Genomic DNA, 26,865 nt, shown 5'->3' with positions numbered 1-26,865 from the left:
CACCCTATTGGGGTGTCAACCTTATTGAGGAACACCCTCATTCATGCATATAAATCATACAACGAGCGTCCGGTGTGTAGTTAGTCCTATCGGAGTATCGGTAGACATCAACCATTGGATCACCACAATTGCATGAAATATAAACTCAACAATAAGCGCTTCTCAGGTATGGGAAAAAATAACTACCGGAAATTCCCCTTGCAAATTCAATGGCGGTAAACCAAATCGGGATTTCTAATGGATCAATGTTCAACACAATTAAGTGCCCACATTTATATTTCCATACTAATCGCCATTAGGGAAATATACAATGTGACATCCTTAGAACAAAGTGCCCAAGTCTGTCCATAGTTGTGAACTAATAACGGTAAAAGTGAGCAATTGCACATTATCAAAATAATCACAACAAGCACATGAATATGAAAATGTATTAATTAATTTAATCATGTTAAATTGGGTTTGATGGGCGCATACATCAAATGTAATTAATCCAACATTAGCAGCAAGTCAGCAACAACAACTCCAATAGTAGTTTGGATTGAGTTCTGGTCCTTCTCAGGTTTAGCAATATCACTTGGTTGGTGACTCAAACAACTATAACGGCAGGGAATCAATTGAAGATAGGAGAAGAGGATAGAAGAAGGGGGTAGGGGAATGGGCTCCTGGGTCTCTCACCCAGTCACCCACAGCTATCCCAGCTGTTGAACATGGGTCTTACTCCCATACTCGAGTGCAAGAATGCCTCAAAACTTCATTCATTAGTTCTGTCAATCAATTGCAATAGTTGCCTTTATATAGACTGAGGCTAGGCTACATAAATAGGAAGTAAAACTTAGCAACTGTTTGGAAAGTAGAAACTAATGAAATTAGTAACTAACGGAAATAGAAACTAAATGAAATTAGAAACTACTGAAGGTTTTATAACTCAGCCTTCTAAACATGCAAAGATAACCAAACTAGAAACTAATATAAATTAGAAACTACCTAACACAGACTGAAAATAGAAACTAAACTATGGCCGCATTAGCATACAATCTTCCTCTACTTGATGGACCCACAAGATCTTCTAAAAATCAATCCCAAAAAAGGCAAATTTTGGCTGACACTGTTCACATGAATAGTGACGTGAGCAGTGTTTCAGTCTTCAACTTGGGTCTTCTAGAAGGATTTCCATCAAGGCAATATAGGTTGTGACACTGTTCACGTGAACAGTACCACGTGAACATTAATTCCTGATTCTTCTCTTCTTCATGCTTTGATCTACATCAAAACCACAAATAATTATCTTCATAAGATAAAATTATTGTTGATGAAACGAACAAATAAAAATTATAAATCTTCAACATTGATGAACAGATGACACGAACAAATAATCTTCAATCTCCCCCTCATGTGTAGATCATTACTGTAGAAAACCTAGGACCTGTAACCAGTAACTTTTGAGAGGAGAAAAGAGAGAACAGAAGATGGAAGTTGTAATACTTGAATTATTTAATTTATAGGTAAGCCCCTCTATTTATAATAGAGGGGAAAGTTACAAAGGGACTGAAATAGGCGATGTGGGACTAAAACCCACATAGCCGACTTAAACTTAATAATATAAGAATAAAATTACCCCAAAAGGACCGGAATTGGATTACATATTCCAACACTCCCCCTCAAGCTGGATTATACAAATAAGTAAAGAAAGAAGATCTAGCTTGAACTAAAGAAAAAAAGAACTCCTAATAATGCTAACACTCCCCCTCAAGTTGGCGCATACAAGGTACTAATGCCCAACATGAACAAAATGGGAAAAAACTAAGTTGCAGCAGAATCCAACTTGACAGATGAATGCAGCTCCCAAATAAACCTTCAAGAACTTGAAAAATATATCTTCAAAACCTGGGTAGACTTGATCAGCAAACTTTCACCAATCTTCAACAGCTGTCCAGTGATGAATCTCTGATTGATAATCTTGAAGATAAGCAACTAGGACAGCAAGCAGCGGAAACTAATAAATCAGGCAGCAGAAATGATCAACCCAACTGTAGAACCTCATATAGGCAGGCAATAACCAAACATCTTCAATACTTTAATACTTCAATCTCCTCCTTATGACAAACTCAACCCAATAACAAAGTAGATACCCATTGGCAATGGTGAAAACTCTGATCTTCTATGTTTTGCACCAAGTGTTCCTGCAAGTTCTGCTTCTACAATGTCTGCAGGTGTATTATACATAATCCCCCCCTCACGTGTAGTACACGTGGACATAACAAAGATGATGTAAGAGATAGGGCAAAAGCATAATATTCCAGAATTTTCCAAGAGGTGCTAAGGGTAATGGAAAAGGAAGAAATGGCAAATTAGAGAATACCATTAACTTCCAAAGGGGTTACGGGTATATGCCAAATGTATGGGATATGAGGGGAATTAGAATTATTGAAAGGGAACGGTGTTGGAAAAAAAGGATGGCATGGCTGTAATTTGGTTGAAATCCACTTTTAAATACAATCCAAGCCAAAGGGCAAACTGGTAATAAACCAGAATTTTCAAGGGTCAATTGGGTAGTCAAATAGGGGAATGTATGAAAAAGTAATGGCACTTCCGTAAATAATCTGAATTTTGCAAGGGCTTTTTGGTAAACAAAAAGCAATGGGATGCAATAAGTAAAATAATGGCTATGGAGAGTGGCAATTTGGTAAATAACCAGAATTTTCAAGGGGTTATTGGAAAATAATGAAGCAAGGGGACATGAAGGGAATTAACATTTATTGGTTGGGGAATGGTAGGATTGCAATTAAATTGAAATCTAATTATAAACCCAACTAGGCAAAAGGGTAAACTGGGAAAGGAATGTAAAAAATGGATAAAAGAGAATAAGAGATAAAGAGAAGGGTATTATTGAAACTCATAACATAAGGTCTTAAGAAACCATCTTACGAAGGTTGTCTTCAACCTTACGACAAAGAATCCAGGGAAGAAGAGGAACCAGCGGTAACTAGGGAAGGATGAGAATCATGGAGGAAAGGGGGAGATAGTTTCCACGCAATCAACAGAATAGTCTTCTTCTCAATAACGTCTTCAACCCTTCGACAGACTATGGTTATGGCAGTAGAAGAGCAGTAGCGAAAGAGAATTGGGAGAACTCCTCAACGAGAAAGTGATTCCAACATAATAAATCTCAAACTAGGGCTGGGAGTATCGACAAAAACCACAGGCGGAAACATGGGTCAGTTCCATGGACTCCATAAAAAAAACACGGCTACTGCAACCGAGAACCAGGGAGAGAAGGAGTCGGTAATCTGGAAACCTTTGGATTACACTTTGGAAGGGGAACAGCTTCAATCGAACCATCAGCAACAAAATACCAGTAAAGAATCGATCCAAATAAATTTTCCCACAGTAAGAATCAACCCTGGAAACCAGAGATCGAAGAACCCAACCATAGCAGTAGAGCTTCTTCAACCATTGACGGTAGCAGGGATATCGTAGGAGCAGTAGCGTATCACGTACCCAACAAGGAATAAATTCCTTGAATAAAAGCAGCAGCAAACAAGAACCAGATCTGAAACTGGCCAGAAAAAAAGAGTTGTTCCCAATAATAACCTTGATCGATCTCCAAGGAATCTTCAAACAGAATAGCAATCGATTCCGAAAAACACACTGCAGAAAATAGATCTCCGAAAAATCGGATCAGAACCTGAGCAAATCAAATCAGCAACTCAATGTACGAAACCCTAGTTCTTCTTCTTCGATGAACTAGGGTTTCTTTCTAAAAAACAGGAAACCCTAAACGACTCTCAAAACTGCAAATCTTGGAGAGAATCAGTCACTGGTTGCCTAGCTTTGATAACATGTTGAAAACCTAGGACCTGTAACCAGTAACTTTAGAGAGGAGAAAAGAGAGAACAGAAGATGGAAGTTGTAATACTTAAATTATTTAATTGATAGGTAAGCCCCTCTATTTATAATAAAGGGGAAAGTTACAAAGGGACTGAAATAGGCGATGTGGGACTAAAACCCACATAGCCGACTTAAACTTAATGACATAAGAATAAAATTACCCCAAAACATGGTATTCTGGATTACATATTCCAACAATTACACGTGGGCAAATTCTGCTTATGATGCAATAAAGAATAATTCACCAGCATATGGCAGCAATAACCGGCATTAGGAAGAATGAGCATCATATAAATCTCATAATCAAGAGTAGTCACCAATAAGATTCCAATAAATAATCTCCATTCTCCCCCTCACGATAGCAAATAAAATACCATAGAATTTTAAATATACAAGTCCAATGACAGTTCAGTAAATTCTGGCCACTCTTATGGGCCCACCTAAGCAAGAGAACACTCCAAAATATGTCAATAATAAGAGATAGTGGTAGTTCTGTAAATATATCAAGTTCTCATTGGGGGAGTGGCAGGGCTGTAATTATTTTGAAATCCAATTATAATCACAACCTAAATCCAAAGGGTAAACTTGGAAGAAAAATAAAAGTTGGGACATGAGTGGATTAATGGTAAAGAGGGGTAAATACGGAAACTAAATAAAGTATTGATGACACAAGGAAAGGCTAAATACGCTTGGGGTTGTCTTCCAAGAAAACAAAGGGGGTATATGGAAATTAAAAATAAATAAAGCAAGTAAACCCAACTAATGGACTCGATGCAAACCAGTTGGAACCCAACAATGCAACTCGCAAAATACCAAGGGACACCAACAGACATCGTGGCATCAGGCCATCAGCGGCGGATAAACCTCGCTGTCAGAAGACGATGCGTAGAAGTTGGGGAATCCATGGTGACTTTTGAAGCTCGAGTAGAAAGAAAAAAAATGAAGGCGTTGAATCTGCTGGGGAATTTGAGCTTTCAGCCATCAGTCAAAATCCTTGTTCAGGATAGAGTAAAAGGCAACAATAATCTTCATTGATTCAATTAAATGTTCAATCAACAGCATCAGAATGACCAATCAGATATAGTAGCAGATCGGTATCATCAGGGAAATCAAATCGAGATCATAAGATATTCGCTACCGTTTCACCTAAAAGCTCGAACTATTAGGTAAGGGCAGTATCATTGTATACATCAATACTCCCCCGCACGTGTAGGCCAAGATCCCATGGTCCTTGCATGTGGAGCTCATGCAGCATTTCCTTCACACGGCACCAAGGGAGAAGAAATGTCGGGAAAACTCTTCCGATGCACTTCCTAGGAGTCGAACACTTAACCTCCCTGGTCTGATACCGTTTCACCTAAAAGCTCGAACTGTTAGGGAAGGGCAGCATCATTGTATACATCAACATAAGACAAATCGATAAATGGCATCAACAAATCGTTGTCCTGGTCTTCACAGGCTCTCCTTGGTAGCAGACATCCTCGACCAGCATGGCGGTTGGTCCCCTCCTCCTACCTCCTCTCCGGAGCTTACTCTCTTCTGGAACGAGCTTCCCTCCATTTCCAAAAGACTTTTGGGTAGAGGAGACTATGTCTCTTGGTTGGCAATCAATTCAAACTCTTTCTCCTCCAAATCAGCTTGGGATCTTATTCGGCAAAAAGGTCAATTAGCTCCTTGGAGAAAGCTTCTTTGGTTCAAACATCATATCCCTCGGCATTGCTTCACAGCTTGGAGGATCTTCTCCAAATATCTTTCGACCCTTACTTTCTTCCGTCACCGGCATATCCCAGTTTTGACCTCTTGTTGTCTCTGCTGGAACAGTGTGGAAGACTCTGGTCATCTCTTCTTTGAGTGCCCTACTGCGACAGCAATTTGGAAAGGCATCTTGACTAAATGCTGGCCGGCCCCTAGAAGAATTCTTCCCTTCTCCCGCGAATGGATCTGGATCGAAATGACTTTCGCAGGGTCCTCTATTTGCGACACGGTTGGAAAGCTTGCTTTTTGTGCTACTCTCAATCACATTTGGATGGAACGTAATATCAGGAAATGGACCACCAACTCTAGGTCTTATCAGCATATTTGGGATTCCATTTCCTTTGAAATGAGGGTAAAATTATCGTCTATTCCTCCTTCGTGTCTTGATACCCCAAGGAACAGATTTATTGTTGTCTCCTGGGGCCTCTCTTCTGTCTCTCTTGTTGGTTCCAACCCTCCCTTGTAAGGATTAGGTTCCTGATTCTTTGTTTTGGTGCTCCCCTTTAGGGGCCCTGTATTTTTTCCCTCTTTGGTAATGAATTTCTTATTCACCCAAAAAAAAATTGTTGTCCTGCAAATAAATCTTCGATTAGGGTTTTCAGCAGAATATCAAGTAGAGTAGATCAGCAGTACATCTTCTTCTTCGGTTGATCAAAGCATCAATCAGCAGGGTATATCATCATCAACAAATACCATCATAAGGGCTAAAAATTTGGGGAAGAGAACCTGCAAACCAACGAGCAGAGAACACAATGCAAGTAAGCATAAATCGATTGTTTTTTTCCTTTCACACCAGCTGTAACTAAACACAGGACACCCTATTATTTTCTTCTTCATCACTCTGATACCACATGACAAAACCATGGTACAAGAACTCGCCGATGGCGTGATCTCGGTAAAATCTCGCTTTTTTGATTTGTCGAAACGAGATGGAGGTCGAAACCAAAAAATACCCCAACTCGATCGAGTCAAGATCTCAGTAACTCACTTTTTTTATTTGTCAAGACGAGATGGAGGTTGAAACCAAAAAATACCCCAACTCGGTCGAGTCGTCGAGATCTCGACTTAACCAAGATTTCGAACCAAACCACCCTTTAAGTCATTCAGATCTCAACCGAGATAATCGAGATCTCGACAGAACTCGACTATCTCGGCAGAGAAGTGTGTGCTATGAAGCTGGTTTTTGGTCATTTTTTACGGTGGTTTCGACAGAGAACTTGCCAGAGACAGGGAAGAGGTTACAAAATCTACAAATTTGCGATACTTTAGCAGCACTATGACATGGGAAGACTATGTGTCACGAGCTGGAGTTGAATACTTGATTCGACAATATGGCATGGGATGATAGATGTAATATGCTAAGATTGATATATTGTACACTTTTACATTTGTAATGTTTATTTAAGTTGTTTTATATTTTATATTAATTGTATGATTTGATTGCATTCAATTACTAAATTATGTGTAGAATAGGGCCTATTAGTACGTCTTCGCCTACCAACCTAGGGTCCGAAGTGAAACTCCTATTTGGACTTTGTTTTTGCAAAATCTGATAGTGTCATTGTATGTAAATGGCCTTAAATAGGTTGAGTACCAAGTTTCAGCCCCAAAATAAGTCTAAAACCCACCGAAACCAGCCATTGAGTTCAAAAAAAAAAAATTACCCCAACTTGCCGAGATCTCGGCCCAACTCGGCTTTTGGCCAGGGCAAAACCTGTACCGAAACCGAGTTCTTGAACCTTGGACACTCCCCCTATCATGAACAATCTTTAACAGAGTTTATTGGTGTCGAGGGCTGTTTTTGTCATTAAGTTTATGTTTATGTCCTTATGTGTAATTTACACAAGTTTATATCTTTTTGTCCTTTGTTGTTCCCTTCACATTCTATTAATGTTATACGAGGTTCCCCCTCCCACGATGAGAGATAATTCTAGTTCTCTCTAATCGTGGGGTGTTATTTCCACTCTCTTGTCTCTTCTTCTACTTCTACTTTTCTTCTTCCTTACATGCATAGGTACTGATTTCAAGTTCTAATACTATCACATGGTATCAAAGCATTGATTTCAGTACATGTCGTTCCCTCTTTCATCTTTGTTTTTGAGTGCTTGTTATTATTCTCTTATCTGCTCAATTCATCAGCTCAAGACTTTTTATCTGAAGATTACTATTATTTATTTGTTTGTGTCCTTGGCAACAATTTTATTTGTGAGGATGGTATTCAGCAAAACTTCATAGTTATTTGGTCTACAACAACCTGATGTTGTCTGGTCCGCAGTAACCTATACTGTCTATCTAGTTTGCAGTAACCTATACTGCCTATTTGGTCCACAGTAACCTATACTGTTTATCTGATCTACAACAACCTGATGCTGTCTACTCTGCAGTAACCTATACTGCATATTTATCATTGGAGGTTTTATCTAGGACTTCTGTTTGGGCTCAATGTCTGTCTTTGTTTGGGCAGAATACTACTTACAACCTGCCTTCTTTGAGAAGGGCTTTTGATGTAGCTGTTGGATGCTGCACTTTTATCTTTCTTTGAGAAGATGACCCTAGTACTGACCTTTGTAAAGTGCTACCTACTACCAGCCTTCTTTGAGAAGTGCTTTTGATATTGTTGTTGCTGATATGATATTGTGGATTGTGGTTAGTGTTCAGTACCGCCTATTTTTCTCGTTGCTGGTTGGATTTGTTCGGTACGATAGTTATTATCTACTGATGCTGATGATGATTTGTTGTGTTTGAGTTGATGTTGCTACCTAAATGATGTTTGTCTCTCTCTTCGTGCTCACTGGTGTCTACAACTACTATTCAAGACTGGTGCTGCTTTTAATATCTATTCTTATTGGTCCAAGCTCGAGCCTTCTTTTGATATGTATACTCTAGCTTGAGGGGGAGTGTTAATTATATGTACCAAGAGGTACATAGGGTTGTAATAGTAACTCGATAGGGGAATCTCTCCTCTATCGAGATTTGGGGTTTAGTGTCCTATTAGAGTTACGTTTAGTTACTAGTTGTGTTAAGGTTTAGTTCTATGTCTGATTCCTATTACAAATATATATCCTGTCTTGTATTCAACATCAGTATAAATAAAGGTTTTTTGGGGGGACTGCTAGAATCAATCTCTTCTCTCTATTCAGTCCCTTTTTTTTTTCCCTCATTCCTCTCTCATCTCTATCTGTTGATTCTCTGGTTTGCTAGTCTGTTAATTGTTACAGGAATAACTAGATTTATGAGTGCGAACCTAATTGGTACTGGCATAACTGTTAAATGAGGATGAATTGTTCTTGAAACATGTATTGTTTCTACAGTTAATATTTACTATGTTTTTCCAGAAGAGTTTGATGGGTTCTGCACAACTCCATGTAATCTTTTCCTTCATGTTTATGCTCTTGATTACATTTATGCCGCTGTTGTTTTCTCATTTTATTGCTCTCTAGGATCATAAAGCTTTCAATTGGTATTCTTATTTCTTTTATTGCTTTTCAGGATTGGCTTTAGCTGCTGACAAAGGTTTCAAGACATTTGAATCTGCGTATCCTTACGTTGTACAAAAACTTTTGACCGATAATTCGGCTGCCATGAGGGGAATTTTACATTCGGTATCCTCTACTTAAAACCTTTGCTTATGATTATTGGATTGCAACAAGTTAGTCAATATTTTGATATAGAACCTCGTTTGAGGACTATGCCTTATTGTCAGTCCTATTATTGAGGGAAAATTTGTAGTTAAATGGAAGATGGTAATTTCCATTTATGGATGGAAGATCTACATATTTGATGGTCATTCAAGAAATGAAGAATGACCATTTGATGGGTATGACTAGGAAAATATGTGAAAACTTTCCCAGGCAATCAATTGGAACTGAAACCCTTGTTGCTAAAAACAAAAAATAATAGACTGTATTTGAGGATGATTTCCTTTATCGATTCACCCATTTTAGCCTTTATTTATATGGAAGCTGCCCCATATAAAAGTACAGAAATCCCTTATAATGGAGGGTATAAAATACAGCAGAAGTATATAGAAAATACTAAATTACCCCTTCTTTACACTCCCCCTCATACTGATGCTGGTTGAACTGAATTATTTTGTCTATAAGATAATGATGCCAAGCAGAGGACATAGCTTTCGTGAAAATATCAGCAATCTGATGAGCAGAAGCTATGTAGGCAAGAAAAATAATGCCACTGAGATATTTCTCTTAGATGAAGTGACAATCGACCTCAATATGCTTGGTATGCTCATCAAACACAGGATTGGAAGCAATACGAATAGTGCTACTAGTATTATTTGCATAGAGAGGTGTCAGCTGCGAAAAGGAAATAGATAATCACCAAATAAATCATGAAGCCAAACAATTTAACTACAAACCGGGAACATTGAGCGATATTCAACCTCAGCAAAAAACTTAGAATGTGTATGTTGCTTCTTACACCTCTAAGATATGAGGGAGTCATCAAGAAATACACACCAGCTTGAAGTAGTGCGCCGAGCAAGATTTTAATTATCCTACCGTATCTGCTGATACTAACAGATACGTATTGTATCTTTAAGGTACTGATAGATACGGTACTGATATGATACCTAAGAAATTGTATCGATTGTATTGAGTTGATACGTGATCCAATACGGTCGATACACTAAGTGCATCTCTTATACACTGCAGAACATGTTGTGGCTGCAAAGCACTTACCGAGAGTTCTTGTAAGGCATTCTAATCATTTTTTTTTTTTGTAAAATCAACTTGATTACTTGCTTCTACTGGCAAAAGCAAGTCTAGTAGTGTTGATTTCATCACCATTTGAGATATAAACAATTTTCAATCAAGAATCGAAACCAGGTTTGCGCAAGAACAATTGTCTATCAAAACTTTGAATTTTTTGCTCAAATATTTATTTTTAGTGTTGTTTTTTCAATGAATCACTACAACAACAAGAAGTCAGCCTTATCCTAACTAAATGGTGTCGGCTACATGGATCCTTACCCTCCAATCAGCTCTATTCAAGGTCATACATGATACAAGGCCTAAGCTATGCATGTCTTTCATCACCACTTCTCCCAAAGTCATTTTAGGTCTGCCCTTGGCTCTTTTAGCTCCTTCAATCTGAATCAAATCACTCCTCTGTACTGGAACATATAAAGGGCCTTTGTTGAGCATGACCATACTAATGTAGCAGTTAGTTCAAGTAAGAACCACTCTACAGTAGGATCGATGATAGGTTGCGGCAGAACACCAAACACTTAATTGATTGGAAAATAAAAGAAGATGAATTGAGAGATAGGGTTGGACTTTCTCAGTCCTGGGTCTCTCACCCACAACTATCTCAGTTGTTGAACAGGTGATTTTCGCCCACAACCGATTGCAAGCAATGGCCGCAAAGTTTCATTCAATAATTTATTGTCCTCCTCCATTACAATGGCTGCCTATTTAATAGCCTAGGCAAGCTTACAAAAATAGAAAGTAACTAATGAAAAATAGCAACTAATTTGAAAATGGTAACTAGTTGAAAATAGAAACTAATTGGAAATAGAAACTACTAAAGGCTTTATAGAATCCAGCCTCCTAAACAAGCAAGGTTTCTAAAAGGAAGGAAAACAAAATTAGTAACTAACTAATGAGCAATGAGATCTGCCTTGTCTTGCTATCTTCAGTGGGGCACAAAATCTCAACTATTTGCTTGGACTTCTTTCTCCATTCGGGGCTTATGGACCCACAACACTGTTTACGTGAACAGTAACTCGTGTACTGTTCACGTGAATAGTAATGTGTGAACAGTAATTTTCCGGAATTTTATTTTGGTCCTTCTCTTTATGCTTTAATCTACATCAACTCTCCCCCCACTTAAAAGAAACTCGTCCTCAAGTTTTATAGAATTTAGGGACAAGTTTGGTGTGGTGCACATCCAGTTTCAGCCCAAAACAATACTCCTGCAGCTCGCAGATGTTTGGAATGTAATCTGCAATGCAAGGAGCTTTCTCTTCAAAAAATTCAGGTGGGATCACAAACTCTATGTGATCAACTTCAATATCATCAGTCGTGTCCATGTGGTCTTCTACAATTGCGTCTTCAACCTTTTCAATCTCCGATGCAACGTGGAGCTCTTTTGGTTCGTCTTCCTGGTGGTTCTCAATCAGTTCAATTAATGCTTCAACCACCTCGTCCACTATAGTGCCAAGTTCCACATTGTCCACTGCCTCAACTTTGCTTGCTTCAAATTCTTTAGTGTAAGCCTCAGCATTCGAAAGATCAAGGGCTGACTCTTCTTTGACGACTGAAATTTTCGGATTGTCTTCAACATTAACCTCTACTTCATGTTCTGGTTCACTAATTGGAGGTTTCTTCTCTTGTTGCTCTTCCATCTCCAAAATTTCAACGACTGCCACGATAGCTTCCGTTGGAGGTGGAGGATGGTGGAGACCAAATGTGGCTTTAAACTTTTTGCTCAAGAGGCCATTAAGTCTATTAATTGCTTCACGCTCTCTTCAACTGTAAGTGGTTTTTGGGGGTAATCTTATCGAAGGGAGAGCTTTCTTCGCATATGTTCCAGTAGGTACTTGTTCTTCAACTCGTACTTCATCTCTTCCCCAGTCCTAGGTTCACAACTTCTAACTCTGAGTCTCTCTCCATGGAGTTTCCACCATTGTCTAGCATGACCAGTCAATCAGGAGTAAACAAACCTAAGCTTCCATTCCTCTGTCGGATTGTACCAGTCAAAATATTCCTCTAGAGAATCCAACCAATCAAGGAAGAAGAATAGATCCCTTTTCCTAGCAAGCGAAGGAACTTTTGACTTCATCTTCCTTGTATTAACCTCAACCCATCAATTGGAAGGAACAATAGCGTGAATCAGCCCTCCAAAGATCAGCTTCAATGGATGGCTATAAATTGAGATATGACAGAATAACAAAAATAGAAACTCAGTTCAAAATTAGAAACTTCGAGTATGATTCAGCTGGCAGAATTGCTCCAAACTTGGATCAACTGTAGGCCACAATAAGGGATGCTGTGCTCCAAATATCTCCCAATCCCAGCGGCTGGTTGTAGAGATGTGGTGGTTTGAAGTTGCAGCAGAAAATAGAAACAAAGCCCAGCCGCAGGTGTGATTTGACTCTCAGATCAGCAACTAACCCCAAATACCTACAAGACAATAGAACCAATCAGCAGTCAAAACCCTAGCCGCAGGTCAGCTTTAAGTCCTATAACAGATCCTCAATGCCCAGCCCTGTGATGGGCTTGAAATTTGGGTCGAGTGTAGGCCTAGACAAGGTAAGTTAACCCTCCAAATTAGGGCTAATTCTGGTTGCCAGATTAAGAGATGAGGTCGGGTTACAAAATTAAAAAGTAGATCAGAAATTAGAAGGTAGGGCTGCAACAGGGCCGGGTTGGGTCGGGCTTTTTAAAATCCCAACCCAACCCTGAATCGTCCTAGCTTAGCCCGGGCCCGCCCTGACCCTGACTCAGGGCCTAAAAACTTCAACCTTGACCCTGACCTTGACGGGCTCAGCCCAGCCCAAGCCCACCCTGACTGGCCCTTGACCCACAGTTCCACATGCACAGACTAATTTCTATGCTTTTTGCCATTATTGATTTTGACATCAGTTACATATCGTTTGAAGTTTCTGAAGAACACTTCCAACATTACATGAGTGGTTATATAATAAAGAGAAAGAAAGAGAAAGCTACAAGCTCTTCAATAGATCAGGGCTCCCACAACAGATTATATGCCATATTATCAAAGCCATCTATACACAGGGCACTTCATGAATTATCCTACAAAGGAATGGAAAACCCACAACAAATTATAGGTTTTAACACTCCATATATTGTTTGAGAATTGAGATCAAGGTGATCTGCCATAAACCTTAAAGAAATGGAAGTGAGGTATATGGCTAGAAGCCCAACACCCAAAATCCCATCGAGCTTCATGTTTCGCTTTGGCAGAAACACAAGATCCCAAAGCAATCCACCATTCCACCCACAAGTAAGGATAGTGTCTCCAAGAGAAATGGGTTTCTAGGAATCGGTACAAAAGATGGGTATGCATACCAAGAAGAGACAATAAGAGATAAGCTCAACCCCACCATTATGCAGAATATGGGTCCCACATAAGAGTCTAAGATTGCCATTTGCACTCCATCACACCCACCATGATGAACTGTCATTGTAAAATTGGTTATAAAATCCCCAAGAGAGTTGCCCCAAGCAAGAACAGTCGGCCCTAGAATGGAAGGACTTATCCCAAATATATATAACCAAGTGAAATCAACAAAGCAACCCAACCAAAATCTGGGTCGATCTGGGCTGGGCCGGGCTAAGCCTGAGGCCTCAACCCTGGCCCGGTCCAACCCTGACTCGGCTAGAAATTTCTGGCCTTGACCTGCCCTCAGGGTCAGAAATCTTTAGCCCAGGCCCTGTTCGGGCTCAGGACGGGCCAGGGCGGGTTCAGGCCGACATGGCCAAACTTGCACCACTATAGAAGGTAAGGTAGTATCTTGCAAACCAGCAACAGTATTGGCACCAATCTAAGGTCGAAGGCAGGGAATAGAGACAGGAAACAGTCCTCCAAAACTCAGTGGAATCTGAGCAGCAGATGCAGAGGTATCGTGGCTCGAGTTTGCAGCACGTTCCCGCCTGGTATTTGCGCCGCAAGTGTGCAGGGTCACTCCTAATACTTCTGTGTTGCAGCCATAGTTGTCACGGCGGCACGGCGATCCAAGTCGGTGGAGGGGTGTCACGTCGATATATCGACATGTCATTTTCTCTATGTTTAATGTTTTAATAGATGTATACTCAAGCCATAATTTATTTTTTCTCTATTGTTTCTCAAGTTTTAAGAAGAAAATTCAGAAATCGAAGAAGAAATCGAAGAGGGAAAGAAGAAATCGAAAGAAATCGAAGAGGGAAAGAAGACAGGAAAACGAAATCGAAGAGGGAAAGAAGAAATCGAAGAGGGAAGAAGAAATCGAAGACAGGAAGAAGAAATCGAAGGGGACAGAGAGACAGGAAGAAGAAATAGAAGAGGGACGCCATGGCGTAGGTCGCCATGCATGCTTCTCCAGCGCCAGGACGCCATGGCGACGCCATGACAACTATGGTTGCAGCAACAGTCCTTGATAGTCTTAGGGCTGATGTGGTCTTTACAATGGTTGTAGCTTTGATACCAAATAATGTAGCAGTCAGTTCAAGTAAGAACCACTCTACAGTAGGATCGATGATAGGTTGCAGCAGAACACCAAACACTTAATTGAGTGGAAAGTAAAAGAAGAAAAGGGTAGAAGAAGATGGATAGAAAGATAGGGTTGGACTTTCTCAGTCCTGGGTCTCTCACCCACAGCTATCTTAGCTGTTGAAAAGGGGATTTTCTCCCATAACCGATTGCAAGCAATGGCCTCAAAGTTTCATTCAATAATTCGTTGTCCTCCTCCATTACAGTGGCTGCCTATTTAATAGCCTAGGCAAGCTTACAAAAATAGAAAGTAAAAAATAGCAACTAATGGTAAATAATTACTAATTGAAAATAGCAACTAATTGAAAATAGTAACTAGTTGAAAATAGAAACTACTAAAGGCTTTATAGAATCCAGCCTCCTAAACAAAGAAGGTTTCTAAAAAGGTAGGAAAACAAAATTAGTAACTAACTAATCAGCAATAAAATCTGCCTTGTCTTGCTATCTTCAGTGGGGCCCATAGAATCTCAACTATTTTCTTGGACTTCCTTCTCCATTCAAGGCTTATGGACCCACAATACTGGTCACGTAAACAGTACCCGTGAACAGTAACTCGGGTACTGTTCACATGAATAGTAATGCATGAACAGAAACTTTTTCCGGAATTTTATTTTGGTCCTTCTCCTCTTTATGCTTTGATCTACATCATATACCACCTCAAACGACTTTCTCATAGCTGATCATGTATCGGAGCTACTCCCAAATCAGCCCTAATTGATCATTCCTTACGTTATCCTTCCTAGTTTTGCCACACGTCCATCATCCTCATCTCAGCTACACTGAGTTTATCTATATGATGCTTCTCAACTGCCCACCATTCCACACCATACATCATAGACGGTGGTATAATTGCTCTAGAATAATTTTCCTTTTATATTTAAAGGAATACGTCGATAACACACCTTTCCACTTCATCCATCCTATTTTAATTTTCTATGAAACCTCATCCTCTATATTTCCTTTTTTATTTATGATTGAGCCCAAATACTTAGAATCACTTTGTGGAATCTTCCTCTCATAAATTTTCACCACCTCATTATCTGTCCTAGTGTGTCACTAAAGTTACTCACCATATACTTCGTTTTCGTTCTACTTATCTTAAAACCTTTTGATTCCAAGGTTGATCTTCATAACTCCAACTTGGCGTTAATCCCTGCTTTTATCTCATCTACCAAAACAACATCGGCAAAAAGCATACACCAAGGAACCTGATCTTGAATTTCTATGGTTAAATCATCCAATAAGGGCTTAAGGCTGATCCTTGATGTAACCCAATTGTAATTGGAAAATTACTACCTTGACCCCCCACAATTCTTACACTAGTTACCACACCATTATACATATCTCTAACTATGTCCACATATTTACTTGAAACACTTCTCCGCTCTAGTAATTTGCCAAAAAACTCTTTGGGGTCTCTAAAGCTTTTTCTAGGTCAATAAAGAACATATGGAGATCCTTCTTACAATGGATCACTAGATTAGTAAAAAACAACCTGAATGATTGCATCAAGCTAGGTTTTTTTGCAATGATGTATGCATCAAACTAGTGTTTTTTTTTTTTTTTTTTTTTTTTCCGGCAATGATGTATGCATCTAAACCATAAATCTTCCCCAAACTAAAAATGACATGTTTTTGGTATAGTACATTTAAGAAACCTCATCCTTGATACATGTTAGTAGAAACTGTTTTAAGTTTCAGATATGTTCAGGGGTAGTTTAGGTATTTTCGGTTTTGTTATTTCCTATTGTGTCTCTTGTGTATCTTAAGTCTCTATATATATGAAATGATGTGGGAGCTCCAACACTAAGTGGAAACCTCCCAAGTGTTAACCGATTTCCATTGTTCTCTTCCTCTTCTTCTTCTTCTCTATTACATGGTAGTGAGCCCAGTGTAGGTGAGTTTGTGCTGGATTTCCAGGCGGTCACCTAGGGGACTACGTGGGTGCTGTACCCTTACCATATTTTTTGTTGTGAAACTTTTAACTTCAAGATTCGGTTTCATTGCTTTTATTTTTTTGAGCACGTGCTGTTTATTACTTGTATTGTATCAAGTACCTGTTATTTAAGAGGGGAAAAAAAAAGGAGAACTTAAAATTTAGGTAACAACGAACCTAGGTCTTGGTCTTTTTTTCTTCCAGCCAAGAAACAAACATAATTTTTTAGTAGATGGGCTTTTTTAAAATCTTATACTATCATTGATATAAAATAGGTCTAGGAGCAAATTAAGCAACATAGGCCAAAGTTTGGTCTGTGTAGCTTGACTATTTGATTTGAAGTCTACTAGTAACCTCAAAGTCCTACAAACAGCATTTCAGGTTAAGTTGGTGAATTAGTTAGGGAATTTATGCAATAAGCAGAACCCCTTGTAACTTCCCTTGTGCTGAACAACAGATGGTAAAAGATAAATGAAACCAAAAAGAAGCGGACCAGCTCTCTCTATACCCCCGAGAGAAGCGGACCAGCTATTTCTATACCCCTGTGCTACTAACATTTTCCGATTCAGGCTCAGATTGTCATCTGAGATGTTGGAATATAAATTTGTTGATGAGAAGGCTTTTATCATTTGACATGTTGATTGAACATTAACATCAATGACATCCCTAAGGAATTAGACTGGCCTCGCACTGTAACTTACAATTAGGCTCTACATTGTGGATTCTGGTATCTGGCATTCCATTCCTATTGCCACATATCTTTTTAATAATTTATTGATGTATCAAAAAGTGAGACTTTAACTTTTACCTCTTGCTTTCCTTTTCATTACTTTCAAGCAAAGAAGCCTGAAAGGTCTATTTTGTATATACAATTTGTTCGAATTCAATGAGTGAGATCTAGAATAAGTGCTCGTCCATCTTTTTATATACGCTATTAGTGCTGGTTGATAGAAATTGACGAAATGCAAAATGACAGGCCATGATGAAAGATCCATTTGCAAATTATGTTGTACAGAAGGTTCTAGAAACGTGTGATGATCAGAGCCGTGAGTTGATCTTGTCTCGCATCAAGGTCCATTTGAATGCGCTGAAGAGATACACTTACGGTAAACATATTGTTGCACGTGTTGAAAAGCTCATCACAGCTGGAGGTGAGAATATTTTCATAGCAGTTTTGGGTTCTTGTTGCTCAGTGAACCCAGTCTAATGTTACATATCTACTTTGTTTGCAGAAAGGCGCATAGGGATTTCATCTTCATATTCTTCTTGAGGAGTCCTTTTGGGCAGTAAAAGGGCAGGCATCCTTGTACAGCTAACAAGGCAGGTCATCTTAGCGTATCATCCCAAGTCTTTATTTTCTTCCGAGAATGTGTCGGAAACCACCAGAGTTATTAGAGTTTAGTGGTAGAAGAGTATAAATGAGCTTATAATGGTTGTAAATAAAGGGAAAAAAAATATAGGCTCACTGTAATAAGATTTTGGTTCTCTCCCCAACCCTCCCAAACATGTATATTCGGCACATTATTGTAATTTGATGACGAAGAGAACATCTATGAGGAGGTCATACGTAGGTTGTTTAGGCAATCGAGGTTAGAGGCAGAATGATCCTTGGGAGACAAATGTACAATGTCCACAAGAATCTGTAAAGAAATTTGCTTGGGTGTAATCGTTAATGGAACTGTAAAGAAAGAAAGGGAACAGTGTATCTATGAGGAGGGTCAGCTGTCAGGTCCTTAGTCTTTTCGACTGTGGGAGATTTTATCAATAAATATTCTCACCTCTTCCTAAAATTTATCATGTCTATATTACTATTTTCTAAATCTACGTATATGTATTAAATTTTTTTTATATGGAAGTGTATGGATTATTATTTGTTTCTGTTAGATAACCCCTCCAGGAATTGTCCTTTTTATCAATCTTGGCCTTTCTCCCTATGTTAATCTTTCAGTCATCCTTCTTCATGGCTGCTAGCTTGTCATATTGTTTCTAGTGCTAACACATGCAGGTCTTGAGAGAGGAAAAGAGGTTTCCCGACGAACTCATGGCCATTGCAGGGTCTGGGGAGGGTTATAATGTACATTAACCTTACCTCCTCTTTGTGGAAAAGTAGTTTCCCGACTCGAACCCATTACCATTGGGTCACAATAGAGCAATCTTATTGTTGTGCCGAGGTCTGCCCTCTAATGATTCGATATTCTTCGCTTTCAATTCGACACCAGTAAGTTGCATCCTTATTCTTGTTTATGACCTATTTAAAAAAAAAATTAGTGATTTGGTATCATTTTTATTCTTGTTTATGACCTATTTAAAAAATGAGTAATGAAAATCATTTTTTATCAATAAAATAAAAACCGTTTGGTAGCTCACATAATAAAGTATGGAACGAGAAACCTTTTGGAAAACTACTTATCTGTAGGCAATTTTTATAACAGATTTGAACAAATGGGCCCAAGTCATGGAAATTTAGCATTGAAATTAATTTTTTTTTTTTATTTTTTTTATATATAAATTAGCCCAAAGCCCATATATAGTTTTGGAGGTAGGTGAACTAATTCCCCAATCATCCATCTTCTTTCCAAAATCAACTCAAAACCATGAGGGATGGGATTCTTCTTCTTCTTCAACCTCTGCTGCTGCAAGTCTCCTTGTAATTTTTCATTTTTTTTCCTTCTCCAGAAATATAACATCAATCTGTGCTCTAGGAATTAACTAGGAGGGGCTACAATTTGTTATAATCAAGTCAATCAATCCAATCAAGTTGTTACAACGTAAGGCAATTAATCCATTCCCAAGAGAGACCCTTGAAAAAACCATAACTGGCCTGCAACTTTTTCATTTTTTTTAATCTGCCAGGGGCCTAGTTTAACCCCTCTTCATCCATTAATCCATCATTTGGACCACTTCAACCACTTGGACATTAAAACAAATCCCTTTTGAGCTTGGGCCCATTCTTGACGTGGCCCCTCCTTTCCCAGAGTATGAACTTCTGGTCCGATTGGCCAACATGGTCTTAATATCATTTAGATTATAGAAAACATAGAAATTTCATTACCTTTATAAAATGCATGACATCAAACAGTTATTGAAATGCATGCATTTGATGTGAGTAATGTACAAAATTATTACACATTGTTGCATTATATTGTCTATAAGAACTCATTGTGCTAAGGTGGTCATTTGACTTCATTTTTCCACTTTCCTATCTCAGAAGATATGAATGTTGTTATGATAAGAGAAAATCATAATGACCATGAAACTTCAAACGTCAAGATTAAAACATTGGAGGAAACCAATTATATGAACTTATTTGGTAAGATTCTTCAGGCCAGTAAAATTCCTTTTTCTTTTCTTAAATCATAAGTTCATTTTTTTTCTTTTAATTTAATTCGGTTTAGTGTGTGCAATCACGTAGAGTATATTTCGATGGTAGTACACATTTTTTTTAATTATATTTTATTTAATTTTTTTTATATTTTTGTCTTCACGGGCACTGACTTGGGGAAAAAATTGGTAAAAATTCTATTCAAGTGTGGTCAATATGATCAAAAAACATAAAACAATGACCCAATCAATCATTTTTTGCATCATTGGTTGTGATAAAGTACACCCAATTCATAAATTTCAGACCTTTGGATAGTTTATTAATTTTTTTTTAAGGATACTTTGATAATTTTAAATTTACACAAGGTAGATCCTCCCCTTTGTCGTAGAATATCTATCTTATCATTGCCTTGAATACCCTCAAGGTGGTAAAATTGAATGTCTAAACCACCTACCCTTTTATTCAATGGATAGAAGTTGGTGCAATGTGAATTGTCCCAACTTATTTAATATTCTTTTTTTTTTTTTTTTTAAGTGGAAGTTTGTGCAGTTGGCAATCATTAAACAAAATCAATTTGTTAGTGTTGATGTTTTGTCATGTGAAAGAGTAATGTGATAATTTTGATTGTAGGATATTTACGAAATGGTCTACATTGGTGATGTAAATTGAGTATAAAAAACACCAATATACCCAATCACATGAGACTGGTCAATTAGCGCCAACAAGGACCTAGTAAAAATCAAGGCCAATCCGGCCCAATTAGGGTCAATTAGGGCCAGGCTGGACTGGGCTGAGCCTAGCAAGGTTGAGCCGGAGCTGAAAAATCTCAATTCGACCTAGGGCCGGGTTGGGCTTGAGTTGAGCTAAGAGGACTCAGGTTTGGGCTAGGGTTTTAAAAAACCCGACCCAACCTGACCCTATTTCTCCCCTAGTGTGTACAATTATAGGCTTAAAGAAAAAGAAACCATTTTGTTTTAATGGAACTTGTGTAGCTCATGTGTACTTTGTGCACTTGTGGAAGGGAGTTCAAAACTTGTGCGGTCTTGGTGAAAATACCTGGTCTGTGTGTCCTAGGTATGGAGAGAGGAGGAAATGGATAAACCTTGGTGTACTAGGGCACAAGAGAGAGTTGCAGCTGCACTTCCATCTTCTCCTTCCTTCTTTCTCTTCTTCTCTTTCCCACGAATTTGGTAGTGTGAGGGTGAGAAATGAAGTTTTTGAAGCCCAAGTCTATTAATAGACAAGTGCTACTAAGGCCTATTTGGATGCTTAATGTGATTCCCAGCCCAAAATTGCATTATTCCCACATTTGAGCCATGTAGACCCATCACCATGATCCCCATCAGGTGTGTGAAGGCATGGGTGTGTCCCACACTACCTAGGGTCATCCCAAGATGAGTGCACCTCAGTGTAAAGTGGGTCCCACCTCACAATAAGTCATTTTTATGTGGTACAACAGTGGTGCGACAAATCATGCGATTGATCACTGTGATCTGCCGCTTGGTCTGCCAATGGCCTATTTTGAAGTCCAATTGGATCATGGGCTACACCATTACTCATGTCCCCTCTCGAGAACATAAGTGGGCAGTCAAGGCATATCAAGGCCCTCATGTTACCATTCTCTTAAGGTTGGAACCAAGGCCATTGGAATCTTGTAATTCATCAGAGCATTAACAAATTCTTGTGACCCTATCAGGAATCTATAAATCCCACCTTGCAAACCTTAATATATCGCTTCCTTTCTTGAAGCCATTCTTCTCAGTTGCCCTGGGTCTCTTGACTAGCAGAGAACTTCAGAGATTGCTTGCTCATTTTTCATTTCTTTTATTCTTTTTAGTATGAAAGCCAGGGTGGGGATTTTCTTTCTTCTTCGGACAGAACCAACCATGCTTGCTTTTCAAGATCAGGATTATCTTCAATAAGCACCCCTTCCCATTCAAAGATTGCACCCAACCACCCACAACCCATTCTCTCTTGGCGAAGCAGCGGGTTGTGTATTGACGGATTATCTACCTTATTTGGGGGTGGTCACAAGCCTAGTTTCTGTTGTGTGCTCGTATCAGTCCAGTAATTCAAATCCCAGGACGTCCTCTCTTCCCTTGGGGAATGCAAATAAGCCTCTTTTGTTAGTTCCATTGCAAAGGCCTTAAGAGAGAGAGAGAGAGAGAGAGAGAGACCTGCCGCACTATTTCGAGTGAGGAATGACAATCAACGAAAACAGCCCCAACAAGGGACTCTACAATATCGGCTAGGACTTTGGGTGTATCAATGAGGCCATTGGAGTGGACAGGATAATCCAATATCACTTGGTTGAACTCTTGAATCTGAACAAGTGAACGAAAGAGGTTAGTGATTGCTCAAAATTACTAAATACTTAAGGAAACAAGTTTTCCATCACCTAGAGTGGCGATCAGACCATCTTAAGCCACGACGACTGATCTTTGGATTGTATTAAAAAAAGATTTTCTTGATTTTGTACAATAGAAAATGAGAGTCAATGGTAAAACTCACATGCCTAACAATCCAATCTAAAGATCACAGGTTCCCACCACTGCAAGGCCTGAGGAGGGTCATATGTCAACTCATATGTATACAACATTTTCCCCGTTTCACAGAGATACTATTTCCCAATTCTCACTTTAGAATTCATTCTTGACCCAGAATCTATTTTAAGAATATATACCAAAGGAAGGCTAAACATGGTTTGAGGTATTGGTATCGTATTGCCCGTATACATAACGGTTTTGCTAGTTGCGATCCCGACATGCATTGGTGACACAGTACAAACAAAGGGTAAAATATATGGAAGTAAATCAAATGGGATATTTTAACAAATGAAAATCACTATTCACACTAGGAAAAGAACACAAAAAGACAACTACTTTTGATACTTTTGACATTTTTGACTTTGGGCAGAGTAACAGCATCGCGAGAGATCTAGTAGTCAAATGCTCGATCTTGGGACTGAATAACGGTGTCACGTGGGACTCATGGTATCTATAGAAAAAATTTATGGGTTCATGATAGTAGGAATAGGTTGGGTAGTTGGGATCTAGGTGAACTGGATTACGGATAGGGTAACTAGATTGCGAGTTTCAAGGTAGATGGGAAGGACCTGGGACGAGTGAAAAAGAGTTCTGGACATTGAAACTGGCAAAACAGAGGTTTGGGAGTGCACTTCCCGAGAAAAAATGTTATGTGCAAATGAGGGAGGGAACCCCTATAAGGGGTTCCAAAGTGATCCGCGGCCGTGGTGGATAGGTAGTCACTATTTTACTTCCGTAGCGTTGCAGAAGGTCAGACCTATCTTGGGCTTTCCAGGATGATCCCAACGATGTCAAACCCGAGTTGCGGGTGGGAGCCTGTAGTACCGAACTGCTCAAGAGATTTTTCGCAAACCCTGTCTTGACGTTCGATTTCGAAGAAACGGTCAGAACCCGAACTCGGTCCGCTTCCGAAAGAAATCATCATCGTACAACGGATGTGGTATCTCAGCAAATCTCATCAACCCTATCACGTGGGTTGTCCAACAAATGACCCCATGTTGGAAAGGGGTTGTACCATAGGTTTATTCCAACCTAACTATCATGCATCTATCATGTCATGTCACGAGTCACATGTATACATATGTGTACTGGGGTCGAGATCATAGTGCCGGTATTCTCGTCGGTCACACCATCCTCCTGTCTCTCCTAACATAGACATATACATACAAAGCGTACGGCAACTACAGTACCAGTATTCCCGTTGGCCACACTGTAACTCGTTTCCAACTTATTTTAATATACAAAGCCGTTAAACCACAAAGCAATCACGGGCTTGACATTACCCTTGGCTCCCAAATTCCATTCCACAAATATAATACATTCCATCAATAACATAACCAAAATAGAATATTTTTCCTTGTTTTTCATAATTTATTTGAAATTTGTAAATTACTTTTCTAATTTTTGAAAATTAAACATAAATTTCAGGCAAAAAAAATTTAAAAAAATAGCAACACTGTGAAGTCGTAGATCGGGCAACATTGTCTAACATATATAAAATTGAGCCCCAACGAATGTATATTAACCCTAATTTTTTCAAAATTTTCAGAAAATAAAAAAGAATTTAAATACAAAAAATTAAATTCGATTTTGTGAAGTCGTAGATCGGCCTACGATATCTACAATATAAAAGGTTTAAGCCCAACCACTAAATATTTATCCTATTTTTTGCAAAAATTAACTTAAGGAAAAAAGTTATACCTCAAAGTTTGAATTTTCAACAAAACTTGCTCAAGTGCAACAAATCGTTGTTGTAGATGTGTTGTAGTAGTCTCCAACTTATTCCACTAAGATTTGTTGGTGATTTGGCCAAAAAAAAATTGGGGTTTTCTGGCAAAATCCCCCTCCCTGTCGAAACCACCGGAACCATTGAAATGGGTTGAAATTTCTACCAATTTTGATTGAATTCATGATCCTAAACAAGATGACGTGTTGTTTCACTTAAACAAAGATTGAAAGGTAGAAAATTCGGTTGAAACTATTATATCTACAGGGCTGACTTCATTTTGACCTATGTCAAAACCAAAAAATTTTGCAAAATCTTGGATGAAAATTCACTTTATAATTTCTTCTTGTCGTCCTTAATTTGTATCTTTTCCTTTTATCATTCTGGCTCCCTTCTTCCTTGAAAATTAAGAAGGGGAATGATTAAAGCTCATCTTACCAAAGTAGCACCCTAACTAATAAGTTATCTACAAATCCAAACATGTTAACCCATTAAATTATGTTACGTACGTGGACGTACTGATGATCAAATGGGGATGGATTTACATAAGAGTAGCAAGAGCAAGACTACACACATATATATGGGCTGATGTTTTCTGTGCCACAACGCAGCCTACGCCCAGACACATGGGTCTGCCATTCAGGGGGTAGGGTGGTCATTTCGCCCACCCCATGCGTCTGGACGCAGTCTGCGCCCCCGACACAGAGAACATTTGGCATATATATATATATATATATATATATGGGGAAACAGTTTTCTGTCAGGAGTGTGGCCTATGCTATATATATATATATGTGTGGGGAAGCAGTTTTCTGTTAGGAGTGTGGCCTATGCCAGCACTCCCATGTGTCTATCTCTCTCCTCGTTAAAATAAGGGGGCAGAGCTGTCTTTTCATATGAGGAGGAAAGAGATAGACTCATGAAAGTGCTGGCTTAGACCACACTCGCTGATAGAGTTCTTTTTCCCATATAGGAAGATATAAGGCTTCAAGAACCCACTTTGCATTCTCCGGGGTTGGACATGTCGAGGATAGACCACATCACCTGAACATCTTTGTAGCCACATGCCATCACTTCACCCTGCAAATCCATGACCCGATTATATCATCGATCCCACCAATCACAGATTTAAGACTTTTTGAAAGTTGAAACAAACCAATCATAATTTACTAAGTCTTTTTAATTTGAGGTTTTCAGGAATGTTCTGTTTCATTTTCTTCTTTTGTACTATTATTATATTTTTTGGTATCATAATTGTTAACTCCCTTTTGGTTACTGAGATATGTTGCTACATCCGTTACTTCAGTTCATGAAATGGAGAATGGGTTCAATATTTGATCCTTCAATGGAAAACTGCTATATCGGATTCCAATTTCTATGAGGTAGAGCATTGAATATCAGAGTCAGTTATTTTGTTTATTATATGATATACCTGCAAATTTTTGTATAATAAGTACATGTATGGCTATTGTATGAAGTTGCCAGTTCATTTTTTATATGATCTATGTTTTAAATTAATTTCAACGACCTTCCTCCGCTACTCCCTTTTTTGTGTCTAACTGCTATACCTTTTCTCTTTTTTTAACTGCGAATATCTAATTGTGACATTTCTACTTTCTGTGTTCTAGAAAAGTGTGATGATCAGAGCTGTGAGTTGCACCTGTCTCGCATCAAGGTCCATTTGAATGTGCTTAAAGAGATACATTTACGGTAAACATGTCCTCCCACTCTAATGTTACATCTCTACTTTGTTTGCAGAAAGGTCAGCTGTCAGGTCCTTAGTCTTATCGACTGTGAGATATTTTATCAATAAATATTCTCATCTCTTCCTGAAACTTAACATGTGTATATTACTATTTTCTAGATCTACATGTATGTATTGCAATTTTTTTTTATGGAAAAGTATAGATTATTATTTGCTTCTATTAGATTCCCCTCCTGGAATTCTCCTTTTTATCAATCTTGGCCTTTCTCCCTATATTAATCTTTGTCATCCTTCTCCATGGCTGCTTAGCTTGTCATATTGTTTCTAATGCTATCACATGCAGGTCTTGAAAGAAGAAAAGAGGTTTTCCGACTTGAATCCATGACCACTGGGTCATAATAGAACAATGTTGTGCCAAGGTCCACCCTCTATTGATTTGATACACATCACCATCAATTCCATACCAGTAAGTTGCATCCTTAACCATTGATTTAAATTTTGGTATTGGGTACCCTATCGGTCATCGATATTGATACTGGTATGGATCTGCTGTGTCAGGTAACAGAAAAAACAATATTTTACCATATTGATCGATCTGTATCAGCTCAGTATCGGTATCAGGTCCGGCCCATACATATATGATACTGAGATTTAATTCCATTGAACTGTACTACCTATTATTTTATTCTGCTCAACTAATTCTCATCTTCTTCAATCATGTTCGCCCTTAAACTGTCCTACCTGTATTTCATTCTGC

General features: G+C 38.7%; 1 protein-coding gene and 2 long non-coding RNA genes across 3 annotated transcripts in view; all 3 read left to right on the top strand.

Moving 5' to 3' along the window:
* Positions 1 to 9,276, top strand: part of LOC122655742 (uncharacterized protein sll0005) — a 95,239-nt gene extending 85,963 nt beyond the window's left edge. Inside the window, exon 13 of the mRNA XM_043850049.1 lies at positions 9,133 to 9,276. Within this exon, the coding sequence (XP_043705984.1) occupies positions 9,133 to 9,260 (128 nt within the window). The 3' untranslated portion in view covers positions 9,261 to 9,276. The remainder of the gene's footprint in view (positions 1 to 9,132) is intronic.
* Positions 9,277 to 13,558: 4,282 nt separating this feature from the next.
* On the top strand, positions 13,559 to 25,519 carry LOC122655516. Its single transcript, XR_006331974.1, has 3 exons — positions 13,559 to 13,574; positions 14,822 to 14,823; positions 25,388 to 25,519. It is a non-coding gene; the product is annotated as an uncharacterized LOC122655516 (long non-coding RNA).
* On the top strand, positions 17,712 to 18,595 carry LOC122655515. Its single transcript, XR_006331973.1, has 2 exons — positions 17,712 to 17,960; positions 18,042 to 18,595. It is a non-coding gene; the product is annotated as an uncharacterized LOC122655515 (long non-coding RNA).
* Positions 25,520 to 26,865: the final 1,346 nt, after the last annotated feature.

The sequence above is a fragment of the Telopea speciosissima genome, chromosome 3, assembly GCF_018873765.1.
Source record: "Telopea speciosissima isolate NSW1024214 ecotype Mountain lineage chromosome 3, Tspe_v1, whole genome shotgun sequence".
NCBI lineage: Eukaryota > Viridiplantae > Streptophyta > Magnoliopsida > Proteales > Proteaceae > Telopea > Telopea speciosissima.
This window is presented reverse-complemented; position numbering and strand designations above follow the sequence as displayed.